Genomic DNA, 26,801 nt, shown 5'->3' with positions numbered 1-26,801 from the left:
CCTTAATCAGAAAACATTAAAAGATGACCTCCCTTGTAGGCATGTGTTGCGATGCATAGGCAGCAGCTATTATTTATTTATTTCATCTTAAACAAACATTGGCAGCACTAATAACACTGCACTCACATTTTAAGGATGAGATCTATTGGCTTTGCCAACGCTTGTTTACAGTACTGCTGCAATAGACATTCGTCCAGATCCTACAAAACCCATAGCGATTGGCATATACAGACACTGCCACAATTCTAAATTGATGCACATAATATTTGCCTCTATGAAAAATGAGGTCGCAATACACATACGTTACCAGTACACACAGACACAGACACGTAGACATGCTTCAGTACAATGCAAAGTGGACTGACAAAACATCTGTGTGCCGGTCTTGGCAGGCAGAAGCACATTAGGGGGCTTAGGGAAACATGTAGATACGCACAGTCATCCAGACAGATTGACACAGACTGCAAAAGACATTCAGACAGGAACAAGCAAATAAACACAAAGACATCACATACAGCAGCACTCGCACAAATAAACAAAGATCACCATAATAAACACACACACAAACAAACCAGTTGCAGATTGTATATAGATATTAAAATTAATTATTCCGGCAGTGCTACATGGAAAGGGGCACGTGGACAAAAATACACATAACGACAGTACACAAAAAGGAGCAGGCCTACAAACGGATCACATGAGGCGTGGTTTGTAGTGTTTTATGGAGAGCATAATATGTGAGCTCAAGTTCTTGAGAGACTGCGGAAGAAAGATGGAATGTGTACGCTTTGAATTGAGTCATTTGGGAGCTGACCCTGTGAGGTCCGCGCTGATTTTGCCATCGCTCCTTTTACTTGCTGAATAAAATCTTTCCAGCACTTCAACCGCATCTGAAAGCGTCTGGGTCGAACCTAGATCTGTAAAACTGGCACGGGGAATGTTTGGGGTGTGGTGGGGAAGGAAATGTCTGTGGTGGAAAGTAAAAGCAGGATGTCATAATAGGCACAAACATATAAGCAGCGGTAGTAATGAAACACTCGCCAAAGTTGCATGTCCCCACCCAAGGCTATAGTTACTTAACGAACAAGATCGAACAGGCATCTGCTAAGCACCGAGATCTTCTGCCATGATAGCACCGTCAGGCAATGCTAGACCACTCCACCTTTCGGCCGCGCAAAGCAAACGCAACCGCTGGGCATGATGACAATGTGGTGTCCTCATTTATAAAGTGGCAGCCATCTTATTATGGGCTGGAGATTCTTTGTATAATTTGGTGGCGTCATTAAACAACTCAGCATTCACGAGGAATAAATGGGTTCAAGAATGCGTAATATGTTGTCTGCGTGACAAGTAGCTAGACTGTGTGGTTCATTCAAATACTTTTGATTTACCCCGTGGCACACAGAAAGTTGCTAATGCACATAATAGGACTGTTTGTGGTTACTCTCCAAAAAGACGTGTTTGCCATACCCTTAGTTGCTTATTACCTGAAGTGGCCATAGGTAACTATAGAAGTAGGTGAAACTGTCGACTACACTACAGACCTTTATTGAGTTTTTAAAGGGTATAGTTTTCAGAGATTGATACCTGGTTTATGAAAATTAGGTTGATTTGGCTAGAGAGAAGATGTGATATTTTTATTTTAATAAACGGGAGATTAGGCATAGGTGAGTGGTGGTATACTATCTAGACGCAAAAGGCCAAGATGAGAGAGACAATCACATGGTAAAGTAGTTCTGATGGAATAAGGGGGTTTTGTGAAGGAGTGGCAAATTGTGAAAGGGGACTGGTAATTGTTAGATCCAACATCCTTGACGTGGTACTCCTTCCCGGCATTTTGTTTCACTTCCTCATTTTTGCTGAAATTGTTTTTCTTAGCATTAGATCTCTGAACACTTTCCCATGCTAACCAATGTGTAATCTCCTCTCTAACATGGTAAAACTGGCATATACCTAATTGGTAAATTTAATTTACTTATAAGTCCCTAGTAAATGCTACTACATATATCCTGGGAATGTAAATGTAATGATACTAGTGGGCTGCAGCACTCACTGTACCAACCACTAAAGTAGCACTGTAAAACATGTCTCAGGACCGCCACTGCAGCGTTTAATACAGTTTGAAATTCAGGGGCAGCTCCTCAGCAATGGTGGAGGAGCGTCACCCATTCAGCCAAGAGCCAGGAGATGAAATTGAACAATAGTTCTACCCTTGTTTAATTTTTCATCTGCTGGCTCAGGCAGCAGTACAGGAAGGGACGGGACGGGGGGCAGTGCACTTAAGTACGCATGTGTGTTTGGCTGGCCGTCTCAGGCCGGCCAAACACATATGCACACTTAGGTTTCTCCAGCCTGGCTGTGTTTAACAGTGGGGCTGCAGAAATTGCACCAGACCCCAGGGCTGTGTCTGAGCGGCAGTCCCAGCCGCTCAGACCAATCCTTGCGCTGGTTTCATGCTAGCTTTAGCATGGAAGCAGCACTAGCATTACTGGGGAGCCTGTGCTGGTGTCCCAGTAAATGCTGCAACACCACAAGAAGAGGAGTGAGACGGCGGAAGGTACGTGGCTTTTTTTTTCTTTTTCTCTTTCCCCATACCCTTTGTTTCCCCCTGCCCACCATTGAGATTTGCGGGGGGCCGCCACTGTTTAAACTAACAATTTGACCTGGCAAAAAACCTTTTTCCAGGCCTAATTCCACCCCTACGGTGGGCTTTAACCACTCCTGGGGCAGGGTACATGATAATTAAAAAGAAGGATATATGGGTCTAAGTTTCATATCTTCTGGCAGTAGAAAATGTGCCCAACGCCATTTTTCACCAGTGCAAAGCTATTGCTTTTATTACACTTAAGTGCTAATTTCCGAAGGGGAATAGACAGAAATTATGTTTAGACTCAAACCGAAGACCGCTGCCTCGGACTGCAACACTCTCACCCAGAACTACCAAAAGACCTTTCTCCTCCTGCAACTGCCACTTCTCCTGCAACACAGCACCCACCTCAACCCACACACAATGAACCACCAGCCGCAACACTGAACTCCGCTGCACCTTTAACGCTCGATCATTGTGCAACTATGCCATAGAAATCTGAGACACCATCACCACCCTCGCTCCTGACATGATATTCATCACGGAAACCTGGGTCACCCCTCCATCCACCCCTGACATCGCCACCGCGACCACCACCCTCCCCCCCCCCCCAGGCTACAAAATGATCCACCACCCTAACAGACACTGCAGAGGAATTGCCATAATCCACAAGAACCCCATCCACTGCAACTCTGCTAACGATAACCCCACGCCAATCATGGAACACCTCAACTTCTATATCAAACCGGTCACCAACACAGCCATAGGAGGTACCCTCGCCTACAGACCACCTGGCCCCCACCCATCATTCTGCAATACCATTCCCAACTTCATCACCCCACTGGCAGTCAACACTGATCACTACATCTTCCTGGGAGATCTGAACTTCCAACTCAAAGACACCAACGACGCCAACTCCACAACGTTCATCGAAAACCTAAGCACCATTGGCTTCAGTCAGCTCGTCTCGGCCCCCACCTACATCGCAGGACAGATGCTGGACCACATCTTTACCAGTGGCATAACTAGGTTCAACCACACAACCGAATTAACATGAACGGATCCCAGCTTAGTATACTTCGCCATAGACCTACAACAACACCGCCACCAAACTCGACACCCTCCCACACCGCAACTGAGGCAAAAGTCACAGAAGCCACCTGGTCCATCGCCCTCCAAAACATCAACCCCCCCCCCCAGAACACCAACTACAAAACCTCTCCAACTGGCTCACCATGGCCGCGGACACCGTAGCTCCCCTAAAAAGATCAGCAAGCACCCACCCTATCAAACAAGCCACCTGGTTCACCCCCAAACTACGCGTTCAAGCAGCAATGCAAGTCCCTAGAGAGACACTGACGCATCAACAAGACCCTTGCCAACCTCAACTCCAAGTCCATCCTCAAATCCTACCATGTTCAATTCAGGAACAAAAAGAAACATGCGCTCAGCTCTTGTATCTAAGTCAGCTCTAACCACCCGAGAGAACTCTTCAACATTGTTAGAGAATTCTCTTGCCCCACCGCCACTATGAACACTTTACACCACTCCCAATCCCTCTGCCACAAGCTCTCCCACTACTTCCACCAGAAAATCATCTACAGCAATTTTGATACCCAACTCTCTAATCCAGACTCCCCGGCAAGCCATCCTACACCACCACCCCCCGGATCTCCGAATGGAAGCAGCTATCCATGCAAGGCACCTCCAAACTCATGATCTCCGTCCAATCCGAATCTCTCACTGACCCCTCCCCACATCACCTCTACAACCTGGTCCAAGTAGAAAACTAGCCCCTACCCTCACCGAGATCTTCAACACCTCCATCACCACCACCATCTTTCCAAACGCCTGGAAACACACCAAACCCTTACTAAACAAACCCTCGGCCGACCCCAGCAAACTCAAGAATTACCGCCTGATCTAACTGCTCTCATTCCTCGCCAAGGTCCTGGAAAAAGCAATCAACAACCAGCTCACCCACCACTTCAAACAGGATCTCCTCCTTCGTCACCGGCCAAACTCAATTGATCCTCCTCCCTCCCTTCACCTCCACCCCCAAAGACATCATCTTCGGCGGCCCCCAGGGCTTGTCCCTCAGCCCGCCCCCTTCAACATCTACATGGCTCTGCTAGCAGACCTCGTCTGCACCCATGGCCTCAACATCATCTCTTACGCTGACAACACCCAGTTCGTCCTCTCCTTCACCGACAACGCCACCGGCACCCGAGCCAACTTCCAGGACACCATGACAGACATCGCCTCCTGGATGAAGGACAACTGCCCTAAGCTTAACTCGGACAAAACAGAAATACTAATTTTTGGACACAATCCTTCCCCATGGGACAGCACATGGTGGCCTACGGCACTCGCCCTCGCCCCACTTCCCTTGCTAACCACACACGCAACCGCTGGATAATTCTGGACACCCACGTCACCATGAGAAAACAGGTCAATGCTGTCACCGTGGCCTGTTTCAGCACCCTCCACCTGCTGAGCAAGATTTTCTATTGGATACCACTCTCCACCAGGAAGACGATCACCCAGGGCCTCATCACCAGCTGTCTCGACTACGGCAACTCTCTCTCTATGTCGGGACCACCAAACAACTCATAAGATGCCTCCAGATCATCCAGAACACTGCCACCGGCACTGTCCTCGACCTCCCCAGAAAAAACAGCATCAGTCACCACCTCAGAGCCCTCTACTGGCTCCCTGTACAACAAAGATGCCTCTTCAAGTTCCTCACCCATGCGTACCGAGCCATCCTCAACACGGGACCCGCATACATCAACTGACACCAAGTTCCACCAGCTCACAAGAAATCTCCCCTCGGCCTCTTGCCCACATTCCCTCGCACCTGATGCAAATGCCTCAGAGGACACTCCTTCTCCCACCTCGCAGCCAAATCCTGGAACAACCATCCTCCACGCCTCCAGACCGCCCCCTCCCTAAAGAACTTCAAACAGCAGCTCAAGACCTGGCTTTTTGACCATCACCTCCACCAGAGGATCTGACCTCCACAGTATCAAACCAGTTTCTGGAGACCGCCCGTGGTGACAAGCCCACGCTATACAAGAATTCCCTGATTGATTAACTGTAATTTAAAATTATCTTTAACTGTAAAATCAGATTTTCATTTACAATTTTTAAAATGCCACCACTTTTAGAAAGTTGGCATGTTTCTGCCCAAAACAGCTGTGCCTTTGTCTGTTTCTTGGGTAACATGACTAGGAATGGCTCTCCCATTGTGGGTTGTGTACTGCTGTCAGATACCGAGACAAAAGAGGCCTAGGTGTGAGGGGAGAGGGTCTTCCTGACAGAATAGCTGGAGAAGAGTTGGGCCTTTCCCCGATTATGCTTCAAAAGGTCCTGCCTGAAACGCAGACAATTGTTACCAAGAACAGGGGAAGAACTGACCAAAACCAGTTTTGTAAGTAGGCCAGGGAATTCAACATCACAAAGGATGGCACATGTATAAAAATATAACCTTCAGAACCTCTCATGAGAACACTCCTGGATTTGCGGAAGATTCAGAAGGACTGCACTGCAGTCTGAAGAAGAAAAAGAATGGACCTGTTTGGTTTGAACACTCCAGACTGACTCGGAAGGTCAGTTGTCTCTTCATGCAGAAAATGGCTGCCAGCGAGGCTCGCCAACTCGAAGGTCCAGCAGGATTTGATCTTCGCGCCAACAGCAACAGCCTGCATCAACTGCAACACAAATCTTCAGAGACAACCTACTCTCTGCACTACAACAGCAACAGTCAGTGACGCACTACCTACTCTTCGTGTCAACAGCCTCCTCCTTGCTACCCACAAACGTCAACGCCACCCTTCCCAAAGGACTTATGAAGTTAACTTTTCAGTGGGACTAACCTGGTTCCTGTACCCGATCCACACTCCATTGCGGTCAACCTGAACTTGTGACCTTCCCCTAGTCCAGCACGAACAGGTAACCGCAAGTGGTGCTTTGTGCTTCTTGGCACTATCTTTACCTGAAACTTTAAAAAAATGATTTCTCTGGTTGTATTGATTGGATTTATATTGTTTTAGTGTTATTTTATTTATTTTAAATTACTCTATTTATCTAAACTGGCTTCCGATGTTTCTTATGTTGTGTTGTCACTTTATTACTCTTAGATTGCTGCATAAGTACTTTATACATTGCCTCCAAGTAAAGCCTGGCTGCTTTTTTAACCAAACTACCAGAGGCTCAAGCCCAGGTTTATTTAGTTACTTTTGTGGTTCACCCTGACAAAGATTGTGAGTGTGGCTTCCACTCCTCTCAATGAATAACCTAATGTCTTACAGTAAGATTATCAGGGTGATTAGTACAGCCTTGCACCAGGGTTTCAGGAGAGACTGATTTTGGTGCAGATTTGAGATTAGTTTTTTTGTTGTTTTTGGTATGGGTTGAATGCATGTTTGGGGTTTATATGTATGTTTGTGTGTTTGTATGCGTTGGATTTTGTGTGGACCTTCAAAAGAAGAGAGTTGTGTGTTATGTCACTAAATATTGTGGCATGTATGTGTTCGACAGTGTGAGAGATTGAGTTCTGGAAAGTGGAATGTACTATGAGTGTCTTTGTTGGTTTGAGAGTGTCAAGCTGCTTAGCGTCTAGAAAGCCAACAATGTCAGCCCTCCTCCTGTCAAAAGGCATCCCCGCAGTGGGATCAGAGGAGGTTTTAAAGGGCCCTCCTGTCTGGTCACTGGCTTGAGCAGTGGTGCTAAAGTGACAGGACTCCTTTACCTTCTCAGACATTTGGGGTCAGAAAAAGTGGTTGACCAAGGTGTTTCAGGTTTTGGTCTGCACCAAATGCCCAGCCAAGTGACTATCATTGGCTAAGTTCAAGAGAAATGCTTTGTAACACTGGGAGACTACCAATATTCTGGTTGGACCAGGGTATGGGTCGCTAGCCTTGATGTACAGAAATGCCCCATTCCCAGAAGACGCTGTGGATTCCACTAGTAGGCCTCTGCTCTTGAAGACCTGCTGGATGCCAAAGGCCTTCAATAGTAGGGCACTTGTCCTGCACATGGCGGAATTTCTCCCTGGAGGTCCTCCTGCCCAATGTAACTCAGTTCTGGCAGGTCTCTCAGGTTAGGCTACTCTTCCCCTTTAGGCTCGAGAACCGCTCCTTGGAGTGGTCAAGTTCCTTTCATACAACGTGATGTTTTGAGGTGGGTTTCTTGCAACCCCTGCTCTTACTCTTGATTGCAGGAAACTGGAACATTGTTCCAACTCTAGGATCCCTGGACTTCCTTGACAGGATGTGTGGGCCCTTATGGGCATGCACACCCATTCAGGCAGACCCAACAATTAAATATAGGTCCTCCTCTCCACCTCCCCCCAAGCAGACTCTTCTAAGTTTTTCCCAACAGACACTCCACTGATAAGGCAGTAGGGCAGGGCTCACAGCTACCTTCTTGGGGTCAGCACACACTCCCCATATCCCCATTCAAAGTTGACCAGTGCCATGGAAAGAGGTTTCACCTCACTGCCAGCATGGTCTAAACAAAGTAGAGTATCTCCATGATCGGCTCTGGGGGACACTAGCCAGTACACCACTGTGGTCACATACTGACTCCTGTATCCCAAAGAGACTCTAGCTAAGTCCCACTGACAGCTTGTGTAAGGAAATGCCTCTTTGGCATGGTTACCCCTGATGTTTTGCCTTTTGTTGATGCCAGTTATTATTTAAAGTTGCTAACCAGGCCCCAGCACCAGTGTTCTTTACCTAAACTGTACCTTTGTTCCCACAATTGGCACAGCCCTGGAACACAGATAAGTCCCTTGTAAATGGTACCTCTGGTACCAAGGGCCCTGATGCCAGGGAAGGTCTCTAAGGGCTGCAGCACGTCTTATGCCACCCTGGGGACCCCTCACTCAGCACATGCACACTGCCTCACAGCTTGTGTGTGCTGGTGGGGAGAAAATGACTAAGTCGACATGGCACTCCCCTCAGAGTGCCATGCCGACCTCACACTGCCTGTGGCATAGGTAAGTCACCCTTCTAGCAGGCCTTACAGCCCTAAGGCAGGGTGCACTATACCACAGGTGAGGGCATATGTGCATAAGCACTATGCCCCTACAGTGTCTAAGCAAAACCTTAGAGATTGTAAGTGCAAGGTAGCCATAAAGAGTATATGGTCTGGGAGTTTGTCAAACACGAACTCCACAGTTCCATAATGGCTACACTGAAATCTGGGAAGTTTGGTATCAAACTTCTCAGCACAATAAATGCACACTGATGCCAGTGTGGAATTTATTGTAAAATGCACCTAGAGGGCATCTTAGAGATGGCCCCTGAATAGCAGTCCAACTCCTAGTGCTAGGCTGACCAGTTTCTGCCAGCCTGCCACAACCAGACAAGTTGCTGGCCACATGGGGAGAGTGCCTTTGTCACTCCGTGGCCAGGAACAAAGCCTGTAGTGGGTGGATGTGCTTCTCACCTCCCCCTGCAGGAACTGTAACACCTGGCGGTGAGCCTCAAAGGCTCACCACTTTTGTTCCAGCACCCCAGGGCACCCCAGCTAGTGGAGATGCCCACCCCTCTGGCCACTGCCCCCACTTTTGGCGGCAAGACTGGAGAAGATAATGAGAAAAACAAGGAGTCACCACCCACCAGTCAGGACAGCCCCCAAGGTGTCTTGAGCTGAGGTGTCCTCTACCTTTAGAAATCCTCCATCTTGAGATTGGAGGATTCCCCCATTAGGGATGTGCCCCCCTCCCCTTAGGGAGGAGGCACAAAGAGGGTGTAGCCACCCTCCAGGACAGTAGTCATTGGCTACTGCCCTCGTGATCTAAACACACCCCTAAATTCAGTACCCAGGAAATCAGATTCCTGCAACTTACAACAAAAAGAAGGACTGCTGAACTGAAAGCCCTGCAGAGATGACGGGGACAACAACTGCTTTGGCCCCAGCCCTACCGGCCTCTCTCCAGACTCAAAGAACCTGCACAGCCACGCATTTGACAGGGACCAGCGAACCTGAAGGACCAAGAAACTTCTGAGAACAGCGGCACTGTTCACCCACAGCAACATCTTTGCAACAAAGAAGCAACTTTTAAAGAACTCACTCTTCCCGTCGGAAGCGTGAGACTTCACCCTCTACACCCGACGCCCCCTGGCTCGAGCTCCAGAGAACAAACACCACAGGGAGGACTCCCAGGCAACTGCGACCTTGTGAGTAGCCTGAGACGACCCCCACAGCGATGAATGCAGAGAGAATCCAGAGGCTCCCCCTGACTGCAACTGCCTGTAACAAGGAACCCGACGCCTGGACCAAGCACTGCACCCGCAGCCCCCAGGACCAGAAGGAACCGAACATCAGTGCAGGAGTGACCATCAGGCGACCCTTTGCCTAGCCCAGTCGGTGGCTGGCCCGAGAAGCCCCCCTGTGCCCTGCCTGCACCGCTAGAGTGACCCCCGGGTCCTTCCATTGATTTCTATACAAAAACCGCCGCCTGTTTTGCACACATTGCACTCGGCCACCCCTGTGCAGCTGAGGCTGTGTTTTGTGTGCCTACTTGTGTCCCCACCCAGTGCTCTAAAAAAAAAAAACCCTGGTCTGCCCTCTGAAGACGCCGGTACTTACCTGTAGACAGACTGGAACCGGAGCACCCCTGTTCTTCATAGGTGCCTATGTGTGTGGGCCCTCCTTTTACCTCTGCACCTGGCCGGCCCTGTGTTACTGGTGCGGTAACTTTGAGGTTGCCTTGAACCCCTAACGGTGGGCTGCCTATGCCCAGGAACTTGATTTTGTAAGTGTCTTTCTTACCTGACAAACTAACCCTTACTAACCTCCCCCAAGAACTAGTGATTTTTGCACTGTGTCCACTTTTAAAAATAGCTTATTGCCATTTCAACTAAAACTGTGTATATTACTGCTCTAATTCAAAGTTCCTAACTTTCCTGTGTGGAGTACCTTGCATTTTATTTATTTACTTCAAAACTTGAACTTGCGGTTCTAAAAATAAAGAAAATATATTTTTCTATATAAAAACTACTGGCCTGGAGTTAAGTCTTGAGTGTGTGTTCCTCATTTATTGCCTGTGTGTGTACGACAAATGCTTAACACTACCTTCTGATAAGCCTACTGCTCGACCACACTACCACAAAATAGAGCATTAGAATTATCTAATTATGCCACTATCTTACCTCTAAGGGGAACCCTTGGACTCTGTGCACACTATCTCTTACTTTGAGATAGTATATACAGAGACAGCTTCCTACGGCTTGACATTGCATGTACTTCACCATGCAGGGAGGTAGGACAGCCAGGGCTTCAACATCCACCCTACCCCCCAGAAATTAAAGCAGTCCATGGCTAACTTCCACCTTAATTTCTACACTTGCAGTCCTCTTGGGCTACTCCCTGGTGGAACGGAGTCTCATTTCTTATGTCAGGGCTTCTGGCAGCCAAAGCATACCCTAGCCTAAAAGGCATCAGGGGCTATCTTCCCCCTTGTATCCAGTCCACCTGGATGTGGGAAGGGTAAAGGACTCCTCCTCTGAGTTAGACTTCTTGGGCCCTTGTGACCTTGTGTCCTAGTTGCTTCCCTCTTTCCACTTAGGCGGGGCTGGAGCCTTTTTCATCAGGATCACATCCCTGGGACTTTTAAAACACCACAGTGAGCACTCACACATCAGCTGCCTTGGTCAGTTAACTTGGAATCCACCAAATGCTACTCTAACTCTGAAGGACAATCACTGAAAAGGTGCTCTTTCATTATCTCATTGTAAATCAATTCATCCCACCCCTTAACTGCACTGCCCACTGACCCAGCATTCCAGTGCTTTTAATGCGGCATCCACAAAATCTATGGGGGTTAGATGTGCCTGCTTGTGTGTGCCCTGGAACTTCTTCGGGTTATCTCCAGGTCTGAGACCAAACTTCTCCACCAGTACATCCTTCATGCGAAGTGTAGGAGTCAAGATTAAGAAATGTATCCTCCCCTCAGTATGGGTACCAGCATCCACAACAATGCCCCTCAGTGTGGATTGTCCACCCAGCGCATCCTCAAAAAACTTTTAGCAAGAGGTGAACAACTTATTTATGTAATCTCCCAACACAAAGCTAGCACCACATCTTTTGATAAGTGAGGGATGTGTGGGCCCTCTGTAGACACCTCGCCATCTCTGCCACTATCTTAGTGGGCAAAGAGAGGCTCCAACCTAGCTTTCTTCCCCTCCAGGGCCAGTTCCTTCTTCTAGTGACAGCCTTTTCTCCTCCAGTGAGCAAGCTGCTTGCTTCTCCTGCATGTTGAGGGTAGCAAGCTGTAGCCTCAATTCTCTTTCAGCTTTTTTTGTCTGCTAACTCCAACTTTTCTGCCTCCACCTCCAATGGGGTCATGCTGTGAGTGGACATACATCTTCCAGCCCTGGACAATCCCCTTGCACTGGTTCTTTACTTATCTCATCCTCAGAGGTGATTAGTGCTTGGCAGGCCTTCTCCCAGGCCCCAAGGGCCTTCTCATAGTCAGTCTTCCTGATAGTCAGCAATATCTTCAGTGTCATTGCTTTGCACTTGGTCTTCATCCTCACTACAGACAGACTATCCCAGGTAGCCAGATCTACCTCCATGTTCCCAGAAAGATTTAAGGTGCAAAAAACAGAAATAAAGAATTATTTGGACAATTCAAAATGACCCAATCAAAGATAAGATGCCAATTAAAAATCAAAAGTCAATTTTTGTGGTCCATTAAATGTAGGGACTTTTCAATTTCACCTTGACAGTTGGGGGGTGCTGCTAAACACAAGTTCTGGATCCCACTGCTGGGATGTGCCCAACCAGAGGTGCAGCCAGGTAAAAGAGACGGTGCTTCCTCTGTGGCCACTCTAATCTGGTAGCTTCCCTCCCACTGGGTTTGGTGCTAGTCCGATAAAAGGATCAAAAAAGGGCCTCTCCAGGCCTCACCTTACATTTACTTGTGAAAGGACAGGCCACTCTAGAATATATTGATGTTCCTGGGTCTACCCTAACTAATCTTCCTGCTAGAGAAAAGCAAACATCTCCCCACAACCAAGTCATATTCTCTGGACTAATCATTTGGTTGGGCAGCTGGCTGAGAGCTAAATCAAATTAGACTCCAGGATCTTCAAGCAGGGAAATGGTAACTTTCTAAAAGTAATTTTCCTTAATATTTATTAAAATGCAATTTCTCCACTGAATTTGGCTTTTAAAAAATAAATATTAAAAAAAGTTGTGTAATTAGGTTTCTAGCTGGTCCTAAATTGGTTATAGTGAACACAGCAAAATGAATATGTAATTTCCCTTTCCAGTGTTTCTCCATGTGCCGGCCAGTATGTTCTTAAACTGAAAGTAGCGTTTGGTTACTAGTCACTTGTAAGGAAATCACAACTTCACACTTGGTAGCTGTGGGTCTTACTAACCGCATATCCAATAACTTGTATGGTAATACAGCTCAAAGCCCACAATATAATGTTACAGAACAATATGTAAATGGATGCTACATCAGGCCATACAGTTGCTACCTACAGAGTACACATCAGAAGGTAGTCAGATGCCACACTCAACTTAATTCCAAGATGCCTGGAAAGCACCTTGGGAGTTTATTAACCGTCCACACGAGGAATGTTTTTTATCTTTTATTCAAGTCCACAATAGAGGGTGTGTGGTGGGTTCGGCTTAGGGCTCGGGTAGGGCGATACGTTAATGATCCACTAGACAAGATATCATGCTTAAGTGCTCTTTATTTATCCTTCTGGATGTGTTTTTAATCACTCTTTCTGTCCCTCCATTTAGCCCAGGGTCTTCTCCTTGTTTAGTTTCCGGAATATGAATGGTTCTTCTTCTTTTCCTTTTAGGTTCCTCTCCCCAGGATGTCCGAGAAAGGGGTGTTTTGCGGCCGAGATAACCAGGGATGGCTCTGTTCCAGTCGTTGGTGGTTGACCCCAATAGAAACAGAAAAAGAGGTAAGTGCGGGGTTCTGGGATTTCTTCTAAGGTTTGTGTTAGTATTGGGAAGTGAGACCAAAGGGGTGGTTTTGACAGTGCAGGTGGTAGTAGGTGACCGGGTCAGGGCTGGTAATTGAAACCAAAAATCCACAAGTGCTCCAAGTGTAACAAAGAAATACGTGACCGTCCTAAAGGTTCTGCTATAGGGCTGTTTTGTCTCACAGTCCCTACCCAGGTGCTATTAGTGTTTCATGCACTCGCGTCACTCGCTTTTCTGGGTCCCTTCCCCTGGTCCCTCCCTTGCTATGCCCCTCTCACTCCCGTCCCGGGCCCACAATGGGAAATAACTAATTCGAAGGCACGATCGTACCTGGGAAAGCCACACCCCTCCAGGGACGTGGCGGGTCCGTTCGTCCAGCGGTCTCTGTTGGATCGGCGTTTCTTCAATCAAGCCTTTCCCCAATTCCTCGCCAGGATCGTCTTCTTCTTTCTCCTGGTTCGGGCTCCTCTTCTTCTCCGGCTCCCTTGAATCGCGCGCCTCTCCTGTCTCCGTCTTCTCCTTTTCTTCTTTTTCCGCCGCCGATCCAACCCGGATATCCGGGTTCGGATCTACTTCCGGGTGGTTGTCGCAATGCAGTGTACCTCTGGGGCACTGCCCATGCGTTCCAGGGGGCTTGTAGTGTAGCCGGCAGCGTGACGACCCGGTTACAGGGTGTTTATAAGAAAATCCAGTGTCCATAAGTGCTACAGCCGTGATTACACTAGAGACAGTATGTAGACACTACCAGTAATAAAGAGCTTCTCTTTTACAAATACCCACTGCTACTTACGGTCTATTGCATCTTTCCAGTCTAAACATTTCCTGCAATCAGGGTAGTTTAGTCTTTCCCTCCATAGTTTCTGGAAAGGTCATCTCCAGAGAACGCAATGCTGGGTTCCAGTGAACCTGCTTCGATTGGTAAAAACCCAAAGAACCTGCACACCACGATTATTTCAATGTGTGCGGTAGTCCATTATGGAATGAATAAAATACACAGGAGCTACCAGTAAATCAGTGTTGGCTGTAATACGATTTACTGCACTAACTAACAATTGGTTGGTGTATACGTTTCTTATCAATGGACCAAATTTATGAGCTACCTTGTGTGAAAAATGGTTCAGAAAACATTTTGGACCTGTGCTTGAGAAGACTGCAAAATATTTGAAAAGTATATGCTAAAAATCCATGGAACAGTGAAAACTGGGAAGATATTCTAAAACTACAGGGTCTACCAAAATAGTCATGAGCAATGTTTCACAACGTAAAAAATCATGTATGTTTTCTAAATATATTTACCAAGTGTGTATAGGCTTTCAATAGCCCCATTAAATGAATCATGGCTTGGGCCATTGAGTTCGCTACCTAGGAGGAAGGCAATATAGTTTAAGGAGAAAGAACTGTCTTACCACATTTGGAAATGTTACTTATCTGCAGCACAACTTTGTCAGCCTGAGGATTTTCTTTAAATTGCTAAATATTTCACATACATAGCTGGCTATGTGCAGCATCCCAAAATACTTTCACTTGCCAGAAAGTATCTCAATTATACAGGAAAAAAAATTGTATAGCAAAAGGCATAATTTAATATTTTATTTGTACTAAAAACAAATACATGTAAATAACATGCCGGAAATTAAATAAGGTCTCAACCCTTTTGAAACCTAAAAGTCAAAAGTAGTACAAACAAGTTTCATTTATAATCCTCTAAAATGTTTCCTTCTATGTTTTGACGTTTAAGTTGGGGAAAATAAAAAAGGTGCTTTAAACCAATTTTTATACTTTTGAATTTGTTTTTATGTTTACTTTTATGTATTTTAGTACAAAATAATTTTATTTTATTTTTTTAGCTGAGCATTGTTTTTAAATAATTGGAGAGCATTTTCCTCTTACCGAAATTGTCCTCGGACCCACACACAGGTCTTAAGAGTTTATGAATGTAAACAAAGGTCACATGATGGAGGAACTGTATTAACGCCATATTTTTTCAAACTTTCCGGGAAAAAGTTGCCTTTGGCCAGTCGTAGGAACGACATGGCATTAGAAATGCAACTGCATTATGGAGAGGTCAGAATTGTATACGTATGTTAGTCTATTTGTTAAAGACCCAGAAAATTCCTGTCTATCCTTGTTTAGCTTGTCAACTGAATAAGGAACAGTGGGGAATTAGGTTTTCCAAAAAAAAGAAATACCATGATGCCTTCGCTGTGAGAGTGATACATTGTTGACTGCTGAAAAGCGTTGAACGAGATGCAAGACAGAGATAGTATAACTTGGAGCTTAGTACTACTGAACATCCTAAATTTTATGGAAGACTCCTATAAAACTAAGAGAGCCCCAAATGCATTTAACAATATGGAGATAAAACATTGATCAAAAATCTTGGAGCCCACAAAGTAGGAGACCCCATGAGACACTTTGGCAAAACAGTCTTCTCCGCCCACAGAGACAAGGCTGTGTAAGGACCAATGAGCCAACAGAATAGAGTTTGAGGGGTACCAGATTCAACTATATCAAAAATTGAATAGTCCAAGGCTCTACAAGACATTATGAAAGAATTGTTGTAAAATAGGCCTTCCTTTTTCCAACTGGATGGGAAACATCATGTAATTTGATACTCTGAAGAAGGCAAATACCTCTTGGAAATAAGAGAGGAAGAAGTCTCCAACACCACCCAAGATGAGCCACAACATCAGATCTGACAAGGAGGCAGGATGGAACATATACGCATCAACAGGAAAAGATGAGATGAAGGCAACCCTGATAAACAGGCCATGATCACAAAATGAGCCATTTGTAATCCATATGGAGACAAGGTACCAGATCCAAACAATGCAATACATTTACAACTGTCTCTTATGTCTTTGTTCTGCTGCACAATCACGTGGCTATTGCATATATACTGTCTGAGTGTTCACAGACCCTGGGGCTGCCAGAGGAGACTGGACACAGGGGTGGATTCACCACTACTCCTGGAGTGTTGTAATCCCCCCTCCTAAGGAAAAGTTAATTGAGTGTAATGTTATGCATCTTTAGGAAATGGCTAGAGGGAGAGCAGCGCAGATGAACCATTAGGGGAATGCTTGGTGAGGGAACCTGGGGGATTAGCGAGAAAAGCACTGCTTTCTGACAATCACTTCTGGCTCCAATGGTATTGCCCACCATGCCACCTCAGGCAGGAACCAGCCAGCCCTGCTTGCAAAGGTCAGACGTTACTTTGGGCTTGAGAGTTGGAGAGAACAGGCCACTAAGCTGCTACTTTGTAGAGCAGTATGCAGGAGTGCCGATGACAAAGCCCGGCCATGTGTGCTGGTCTTTTCCCCCTTAACATGGGACATGGCAACACAAGCCAGCAGATAAACCAAGGATCAACACCAAAGTATCCTCATTAGCAACAGTGGTTCCTCATTAGCAACAGTGGTTAGATACAACCAGACTGCTGTAGCTAGTGCAGAAGACTGACTTTAGTATACCAGAGGAGTTTATGAAATTGAAGGAACCTGGCCATGTAACATGATAGAGAGCTTTGTGCTTAATATAAATGATATGGGCACTTCAGTGATTGAGGCTACGAAATGGAGTTGTTGGGCTCATTACACATTTAGATTGCTGTATGGACTACACCAGGGGTTTTCTGTTGCTTTGAGACCACCAGGCGGTAGTTGGCCTTTTTGTCTCTTTCTTTTAGACTCACAAGGAAGACAAATTCTCAGAAGTCACAGCACAACCTTCATGTTCCTCCTGTGGAGAAAAGGTCCCTAGACCCAAAAATACTAGCACAGCTACAGAGGGAGGAAATCTAAGTCTGCAGGTGGATGCAACAGCATTGGAGAAGCCTGAAATTACCCCACTCACAAAGGATGCCCTGCTGCAGTGCCTGGCTGATCTACAAGACTAGTTGAGTGAACCCTTTGATAAAATGCTGCATGCAGCCTAGATGGACATTAATACAGCAGTCTCTGATATCGTGATGACATACAGGCAATTCAGAAACACTAAGCCCAAAGAAAGATGCTATTGCACTGATCAATACTGAACTGGAAGACACCAGCCGACAACCTTCACTATGGCAGAAGAACTGTACAAGCTATGAAAAACATGCAACAACTTGGAAGACAGATCCAGGAGGAATAGATTAACAGTTAGAAATGTGCAAGAGTCCATGAAGAGCAATGGCATATTTTTGCAAGAACCTAATTAAGTATGTTCTTCACGATGGAGACAAATCATCAATATTCTGGAAGAAGCCCACAAAGTAGGGGCCTTACAAGACACTTTTGCAAAACTGTCCTCCTCTGACCTCAAAGAGGAGACTCCGCACAGGGGCCACTAAACTGGCACCGAGTTTGAGAGATGCCAGGAGCTTTGAGGAGTCACTAGACATCTTTAGATCCAAAAAGAAGGGTGGGAAACTTGAAAGCAGTTCAGAACTTAATGTTAGACACCTACTTCATTGATACATAAGGAGCAGAATGTTTCTTTCTCTACGGAGATCTTTATTGAACCCAGGGTTTTATGATGCTTGAACCCAACAGAGGAGGAGTTCACAGGCTTTACTCATGCCTATAGAATTCACTTGAAAGTAGATGCTATCTGGTGCATAGACAAACTGATTAGTTTTACAGACAAAATTAAGCTACATGCTGTATTGGCTCACGCTACAGTGATATGGAACTACTGCATTGGAGACCGGCTGAAAAAAAGTTATACCCTGCTAGTTTTCCCCTCATTCATGAAAAGAGAGGATATATGAATGGCTTTAGAACTCAAATAAAGGAATACTTTCAAATGAATGATATTGGTGAGATAAGTGTAGGCATGGTCTGGGACACACTGAAAGCAATAATTAAGGGTGTTTTCAACTGACCCACTGTTGTACATAACATGTCAGAACAAAATGACACGCCATGCTATTCGGTGACTTCTACCCTAAAATTCACCTGTATGCAGACAATATCTTCATCACTTTGAGGAACCCAGACCTGTCTATTCAGAAATTAATGGAACCCTTTTGGGTTTGATTTTTGAGAAATTGGAGATACTTCTGGCAGGAGTGGATGCAGAAACTAGAGACTGAATTGGACAGATTTCCCCCAATTAAATGGACAAAAAAAATGGGATTAAATATTTGGGTACTCCTATCACCATCACTTCAAAATCTGTACAAGGCTAATTACCTGACTCTTTTAAAGACTAAATAAGGGATATCTCCGAGCTGGCAACAATTATTCAACTCATGGCTACAAAGAGTCTCAGATGTGAAGATGACCGTCCTACAGAGAGTTCTTTATTAGTTTCAGATCCTCCTGGTGGAGGTAGCTAAACTAGATATGATAGCTTTGCTATGTGTTGCACCTCATTTCTAACACTATGGAAAAGGAAAAAACTTCTTCAATTATTAAACACATCTTGGAAGTAGAGTGGTCTCAATCTCCCAGATCTTAGGATGTATTGTGTAGCAACCCAGCTACATGTAGTGTTTGAATGGCCTTTGAGGGCAACGGAAAACATTGCCCACATATGGCCAGTGCCTTAATGAATAAATGATCTGGGATTCCTTATGCCTCCCGAAGCAGCACAGGCCTAAAGTAGCATATGTATTGGGTATAACACAATCAATTATGGAAATATGGGATGAGGTCTCAAAAGGTGCAAGGATTGCCATTTTCCCATGACAATTTGAAACATAAAAATCCTGACTTCAGCCCACCTATGGAGGAGGATCCGTATATGAGATGGCATTTGGAGATTGTCGGTATAAGAAATTGGGTTATTAGTTGTGGGGGTGAAAGCCACACTCGGGCAACCACCACAGTCCCTATCAGGATGACCACAAAAGTCACTAAAGTAACCTGTGCTTAACCCTCAGGCAATGTGTAAAGCATATTAGCAACGACAAATCTAATCAGTAAAATCACAGATATTAAATCTGACAGTTTTGAATGAAAATAGCACCAAGGAACACACAGCTCCAAAACTGAGTATCTAATCGCCCCAGAAGGGAAAAAAGTCACAAGTTCAATCTTACTATGATGAGGTGCAGGCTGGATACTGGGACCAGTTTAATTCCGGTGAGAGTTGTATCTTATGTCCTTGATGCAAGGTTTTGCGTCGCTAAGCGTTGGTTCTGCATACTATTGCTCTGAGCTGTGTTGCGTCGGGTCAGATCAGGAGCTGCAAGGGCTGCAGTACGAGGTTATGCAATAGTTGGCTTGCACTAAGTCGGTTGCGATCAGGAGCTGCATGACTTGCGATGAGAGTTCCTGCGTCAAGTTGTGTCTTGCTGCATCCATTCTGAAAAATGCACTAATCAGGAGCTGCGATGCAAGGTCCTGTGTCGGGCTGCATAGGATTTGATTAAACTCAGTTAGGCATGGAGGAGTACCGTCTGATACCAGCCAAGGGCCCAAGATATTAGGGACACCTCTTCATGACCAGGGCTCACTCCAGGGGGAGGCCATCAGCCGGGCTCAGGCAGGTCCAGTTACAGCAGTTAAGCTGGGCAGTTGCAGGAAAGCCGCTGGAGCTTGTGATACCCCGAAACAGATCCAAGGATGCTTGATTCCAGTCCAGGGAGGACCTGGCCTAGCAGTTCAGGCTAGAATGTTCCCATGGGAACAGGGTCAAGACTAATTTACATATGGCTGGGTCCAAACTGGGGTGGAGTAGTGGAAGACAAAAAAAAGGAACAATGGATTAAACTCAGATCCTTGTGACTGGGGGTGGATGTTTGCATTGTTCAGCATTCCGTCCATCATCTGTTCTTTTTGCTTTTGTCACCCTAAGTGGGAAGGGTATGCCCAAACATGGGTCCCATGCTCACTGTGCCACAGGATTCATGCTATCCTGGCTGATGAGGGGTGAGACCCTGAAACTAGTTCTAGGATGCTTGATTCCAGCCCAGGGAGGACCTGGCCTGGCAATTCAGGCTGGACTGTTCCCATCGGGAACAGGGTCAAGACTGATTTGCATATGGCTGGGTCCAAACTGAGGTGCCATGGTGGACAAATAAACAATGGCTGAAACTCAGATCCTTGTGACTGGGGTGAATGTTTGCATTGTCTATCATCTGTTCTTTTAACTTTCTAAAAGTAGCATTTTCAGAATTGTGACTTAAAATCTGACTTCACCATTAAAGAGGATTATAGTTATAAATCTTTTGAGTGTAAATAGTATAACTCTAGCTGCTCCCAATCCAAAGTTATCACTTATTATGTGAGATAAAGGGCTTACAGTAGTGAAAAATATTTTTCACTGCCAGGATATGTAAAACTTAAGTAAGCATGCCCTACCTTTTAACTACGATGCACCTTCCCCGTATATGCCTTTAGATGTTACCATATTGGTGACTTATATCTATTAAATAAATAAGAAGGGTTCGGCCTGGTAAAATGTTTACATTGTCAGGTTGAAACAACAATTTAAAATGTATACTACAGGCTGAAGTGGCAGGCCTGCGACATGTTTTAATGGACTACTTTAATAACCTTACCAGTTTGTAAAACTGCATCCCTCATACGAGTCCTCAAAGAGGCTTGTTAAAAATGGGGTCTCTAGTTGGCATGCACCTTGTCCAAGTAGGGACCGCAATCCTAGTCAGGGTAAGTCACAATACAACTTCAATTATCCTGTGCTCCCCCTCCGATAGCTTGGCACAGAGCAGACAGGCTTACTCAGAAGGCAATGTGTGAAGTATTTGGTCAATAACTCATACAGTAACTGTGAAAACACCACAAAAGGTAATCCACACCAGTTAAAATATAAATATAAATATTTATCTGAATAAAAATAGATCAAAAAAAAAAAAAAATCCAAAATGCACAAGTCAAAATATCACTTTTTATAGGTTTAAGTAAGTCTTAATCCATAGTAATCAACGGATGTATCTCTTTAGCACAAAGTACCTGGGATGCGTGAGAAATAAAGATGCTGTGGGCCACATAGGAGATGAGGCGTCAAAGTAAAGAGATGTGTAAATTTTTCCACTGCGGCAGAGGTGATATATCGATTCTTTTCTCGCAGGAAGATGATGCGTTGATTTCTGGACACACAGCCTTGGTTCCTTACTGCAGTGCAGAGTTTGATTACAAACTGATGCCCAGGGACGATGCGTGGAAAATCCAAAAGCGCTGCGATGATGAAACAGGCACTGTGCCGATTCTACAGGCGCTGCATTGGTTTTTCAGTCGCAGTAGATTTTCTTTCTTAGGTGAAGTGTTTGATGGTCCTGAGACTTCGTAACAGGAGGCAAGCTGGCAAGTCCTTGGGGATCATTTGTGTGTGGGGGGGGGGGGGCAAAGTCCTTCCAGCAGGATCAGGGAGCAGCAGGCAGCAGGGCACTAACCAGGAGAGAAGTCTTTCCAGAAAAGCAGTCCAGATGAGTCGTTAGGGCAGCACTGCAGTTCTTCTGACAGAGAACAGTTGTAGGTCCAGAAATGTCTGATTTTAGGGGGTCACAGACCCAGTATATACATACCCTAATGTGCCTTTGATGTGGAGAAGGCGTCAAAGTGTCCTGTCTACCAGGAGATCTGTGTGGGGGTAGGGGGGTATCAGTCCTTTATGTGTGGAGTTAGGCCACTATGAAGCATTTAATTTACAGGCCCCGGGCACGTTTAGTGCACTTTACTAAGGACTTACAAGTAAATTAAATATGCCAGTTTGGTATGAGCCAACGTTACCTTGTTTTAGGGAGAGAGCACATGCGCTTTACCATTGGTTAGCAGTGGTAAAGCATTCAGAGTTCTAAAGCCAACAAAAATGAAGTCAGAAAAAGAGAAGGAGTAAGAATAAAAAAAGAATAAAAAAAAATAACTTTGGGCTGACCCTTCAGAGAGGGACATTTTCCAACAGGGCTCAACACCAAATTGCGTAGTGTATTAAGGTATCTTACAATTCCAACATGTTGACCCTTCTGACAGGCTGGAACAAGGTGAGGGGGAGGGATACAAAAATCCCGGTTGAACCGTGAGAGAAGGTCTATGGTGCAATACATGCAAAACTGTGAAGCGTGTGGAATTGTTAGACACAGTAAAAACTGAGTTACAGGTGTGTAACCGAACATCAGTGTTAAGGACAGGAGACTTTGTGGGCAAACGATGATGAACTGTACACTTGGTCGTCTTTTCTAGTGCTAAAGGTGCTCTGGAAAGAGGTGCAAAGCCATATTAGAGGCACTGTAGGCTTTTCTATACCAAGTGACCCATTACAGATTCTCCTGATACTATACCCAACCTTCAAGTCTGGCATATTAAAATATATATATATATATATATATATATATATATATATATATATATATATATATATATCCTGAAATGAAACAGGACGTTCTGTGGCTTTGATAATGAGGCAAAAAAGTTTATTGATAAAGTAATATTCAGGTCATTGTTTATTAAGTTTAACATACAATACGAGCAAATCATCGATTTGAAATTTTAGACACCAAAGTGAAGATCAAGGACTAGATGATTAATACAGAATTGTTTCTTAAGGCCACGGCAGGTAATAGTTTACTGCATGCTTCCAGTGGGTATCCAAATAATTTGAAGTGGAGCATTCCATATGGAGAACTGTTGAGGGCTAAGAGAATCAGCAACACTGATGAGGCATTTGAAAGTGAGCAAAAAAACATGATTACGAGGTTTAAACAAAGGGGCTATCCCAATTGGGTAATTAAGAGGGCTACTAAAAAAAAATAAAAAAAAACAACAATGGAGTAAAAAGAATACAGACCCTATTTGACAATACAACTAAAATGAAGGAAGATGATACTGATGATATCAGACTCATTATGACTTATACTGAGGATACAACACAGATTAGGAAAATTGTCTCAAAGAATTGGAACATTTTGAGGAGTGACCCTATTATCGGTAATATAATTCAAAGAAGACCACAGATTACCTATAAAAGGGGACATAGTTTTCGTGATATTTTGAGATCTAATGATATTACTACTATTCCTCAAATTAGAGATCATAATTTACAGTGATTTTTTCCATGTGGACATTGCAAAGCTTGCCGTAATAGTGTGATGCGGAAAAAATATCCGACATGCAATCCAGGAGATTTAAGACAGATTAAGCAATTCTTGACATGCAGTACTCTGTTTACTATTTATGTGTTAGAATGCCCTTGCCTTTGCTGTCATATTTTGGCATTGAATATGTGCCATGTTATGACAGAGGGGGAAATAGAGAATTAATTTTACGTAAAAAAAGAATCCAGATATATTCTGGGTCTGGAAACTAAGATGCCTAATTTATTGAATATTGGTGAGGAATTAAACACTCACTTGTATGAGGATTAATGGACTGGTGATTTATACAATTATTTTTTGTTAATGTGATCTCAAATAGTGGAGCAAATTATTGAAATTTTTGATAGGTCATGTGCTGTACAATATATTTAGAGGTTTAAGAGATTGGATGGTTATTTATTTGATTAGGATTTTGTAATAAGTTTATACATATTATTTTATGTTCTTACAGAAAGAAGGGGGCCAGATGGATATTATATGAATTTCCTTTATCTTCACTCCTTCTCTTCTATGCTTAACCACACGTGGTGTACTGGGTGTCTGATATACAGATAAGGATGTTTTGCACATTTGTTTTTTCTTTTCCTTTCTAGTGCATGTTGCATAATTATATTATAGTTCAATATGACATCATATTAATGAGCAGGCTAAGATCATAGAATTTCTGCAGAAATTTTGGGATTTGTTGTCAATTTATTTATACAATAAGATAATCTGGGTGGGGGTTAATGTGATCATCTCTTTATATATTAATGCATTGGCTTAGAGGAACGATAATTTATCTAAACTTATATGTAAGTCTTGCTTGTTAAAGATATATTAAAGTTAATTTGATTTCTTTGCATTTTCCCTTTACTCAGTGTTTGAATATTTTATATCAATTACTTTTATTTGTATACTCTTCCTTAATTAATAAGGTATACTGTGAGCAACAGTTCCATTCTGTTTATTTCCCTATTTCCTTTTTTCTGGTCCTGTTTCTATGTAACTGAATATACTTTATTTAACTGCTAACGATTGGGGGTAACACACGTGGCCAAGGCTGCGGAGACAGCCAAAACGAGTTGTGTGATTAAAGCTCTTTGTTTTTTTCTGAAGTCCTGAGTGTGCGTATTTCATCATTTACTTTTTGGATTGTTTTGAGGTTCACCGGCTTCCTCTGCAGTTTTGGGCGCCACCCCTCGCGGGCCGCCCTGAGCCCGGAATGAGCATTTGTATTTGATATATATAGATATAGATATAGAGATATATATATATATATATATATATATATAATTATTTTTTAGGATTTTTTATTTTTTTCCCCCTCCTCTCCCTTGCCCTGAAAACACCTTCAACTGGAGCCTGTCTTCCAACAGGTGTCAGCTCGTCATGGAAGATTTAGTTGATAATGACAATGGAAATTCAGGCGATAGACTTTAAACCTGAAAGGCCAGAATTCAGGATCTCTTGAAAAACCACTTAAAAATATTTGACCTAGACTATTTTAAGCATGTCATGCTCTAGAATACTGCAAACCCTAAGCTTCTTTTGGGAGAGAGTGGTTGAAGTTTGGACAATACATAATGTCAATGTTTTAGGTGGTATGACACTGGAAACTGAGTTATGATCTTACTATCGCCTTACAGATGTAAAGCAGATTTCTCTCCTTGGTCTTCTTTAATAACTTTGATGTCTCTCTATTTCAGCTTACTCACATGGTCCATCCGTTTGGCTAACAAACCTCTTCAATGCCCATACAGGTTTGTCAGGCTCAAATTCTTTGTATTTTGAAACATTTTTATACAATATTTTTTTTAAGGGTTATGATTAAACCTTAGATGTATTTAGCAAAATAAGACATTGTGGAACAAAAGCACGAAAAAAAACATCAGCTGGGATTACAACTATCCGAAGAGTGGAACCCAACAACATTAAATTTAGAAACCTCTTGCAAAGGTAACTTTTCAGGCTTGCCCAAACCTGAAATTGTACAGAAACAAAGGTTGTACTGGAAAATATTGGACAAGGTTCTTCACCCACTCTTCTGGATGCTAACTTCAACTTACAATAATTAAACTTTACCTTGTGCTTGCTTCTACAATTGAGGATCCTCAGTGAGTCCCCATGCTGTAACAGGCGGTCAGGCCTTGACAATACCTCATGTAAAGTGATAGTGCCTTACAAATTACAATTTAATGCTGACCTTTTGCTCATAATCTCTGTCAATAAGAAATGGGTGCCTCTCACTGAGAACTAACATTCTTGCTGCCTCTGTCTTTCTTATTTAAAATAACAAAGTTTGTTTTATAATAACTTGACTTACATATAGCACTTTACTTCATAGTGTAGCTACCCCTTGAGCTGCAAATCTGTTGCTAGTATTACCCAGTATAAAAGTACCCAAAAAAGGACTTATTGACTCATATTTTGAAGAAAAGATGATTTGTAACACTTACACATAAAACTTTAGTATGTAAGTACGATCCTTAAGTGGCAAATTGGGAAATGTAAAGGGGAGTACTTCTTGTGGAAAATGGCAGTAAAATATACATCAATCTCTACTAGGGATTAATCACGTATAGCTTACTCAAAAAGAATCTGTTGATAATTTAATCAAATATCATGCCTTTTTAAGGAAAAGGATGAGCTAGGGTGATGTGCTAAATGCACCAAACGGCCAGTCTCCTTATGTAATCTTGCAGAAGTCTAAAAAAAAATTTAAGCGTCGTTGATCATGAAGCAAACACAGCTCAAAGCTGGTTTCTAGTCTGCAGATACAGAGGAGATGAAAGAAAAACAAAGCCAAGTTCCACATCTTTTTCCTCTCATGAGAGAAATGTGACTCACTCACTGGCAACTGACAACCGAGTCAAACACCACAGTTGACCTCGACTGTACTGAGGTTATGTCTGCATTATGGCAGCCCACTGTGCTCTTAAATAAGCCTCCTAGCTTGCAGCCTACAAGGAAATGCCAGTGTGGCATCAATTCCAGTTGAATCATGATTAAGTCAAAACTACTCACAAAGTTACCTGGGACTCCTTTCTGAAACATGGAATTCATTATGTTGCCTTTACCTTTGGATTGTGCAGTATGATGACATCCCTATGAGGAGACTCCAGTGTCTGTTTCCACTGATCCTGTGTTACGGCAAGCTTGAAAGCCTCCTGTTAGAAAACATAACGTTACTAATCTTACAAATGCTATTCAAACAAAGCAATTAATCTG

The 26,801-nt window shown here is 43.9% G+C and overlaps 1 protein-coding gene across 2 annotated transcripts in view; it reads right to left on the bottom strand.

The window, feature by feature from the left end:
- Window positions 1-26,801, bottom strand: part of DDHD2 (DDHD domain containing 2) — a 440,822-nt gene that overhangs the window by 276,858 nt on the left and 137,163 nt on the right. For both annotated transcript variants that reach the window (XM_069213949.1, XM_069213948.1), the window contains exon 4: window positions 26,651-26,740. In XM_069213949.1, the coding sequence (XP_069070050.1) occupies window positions 26,651-26,740 (90 nt within the window). The remainder of the gene's footprint in view (window positions 1-26,650; window positions 26,741-26,801) is intronic.

This window comes from Pleurodeles waltl, chromosome 11 (assembly GCF_031143425.1).
Source record: "Pleurodeles waltl isolate 20211129_DDA chromosome 11, aPleWal1.hap1.20221129, whole genome shotgun sequence".
Taxonomy (NCBI): Eukaryota; Metazoa; Chordata; class Amphibia; order Caudata; family Salamandridae; genus Pleurodeles; species Pleurodeles waltl.
This window is presented reverse-complemented; position numbering and strand designations above follow the sequence as displayed.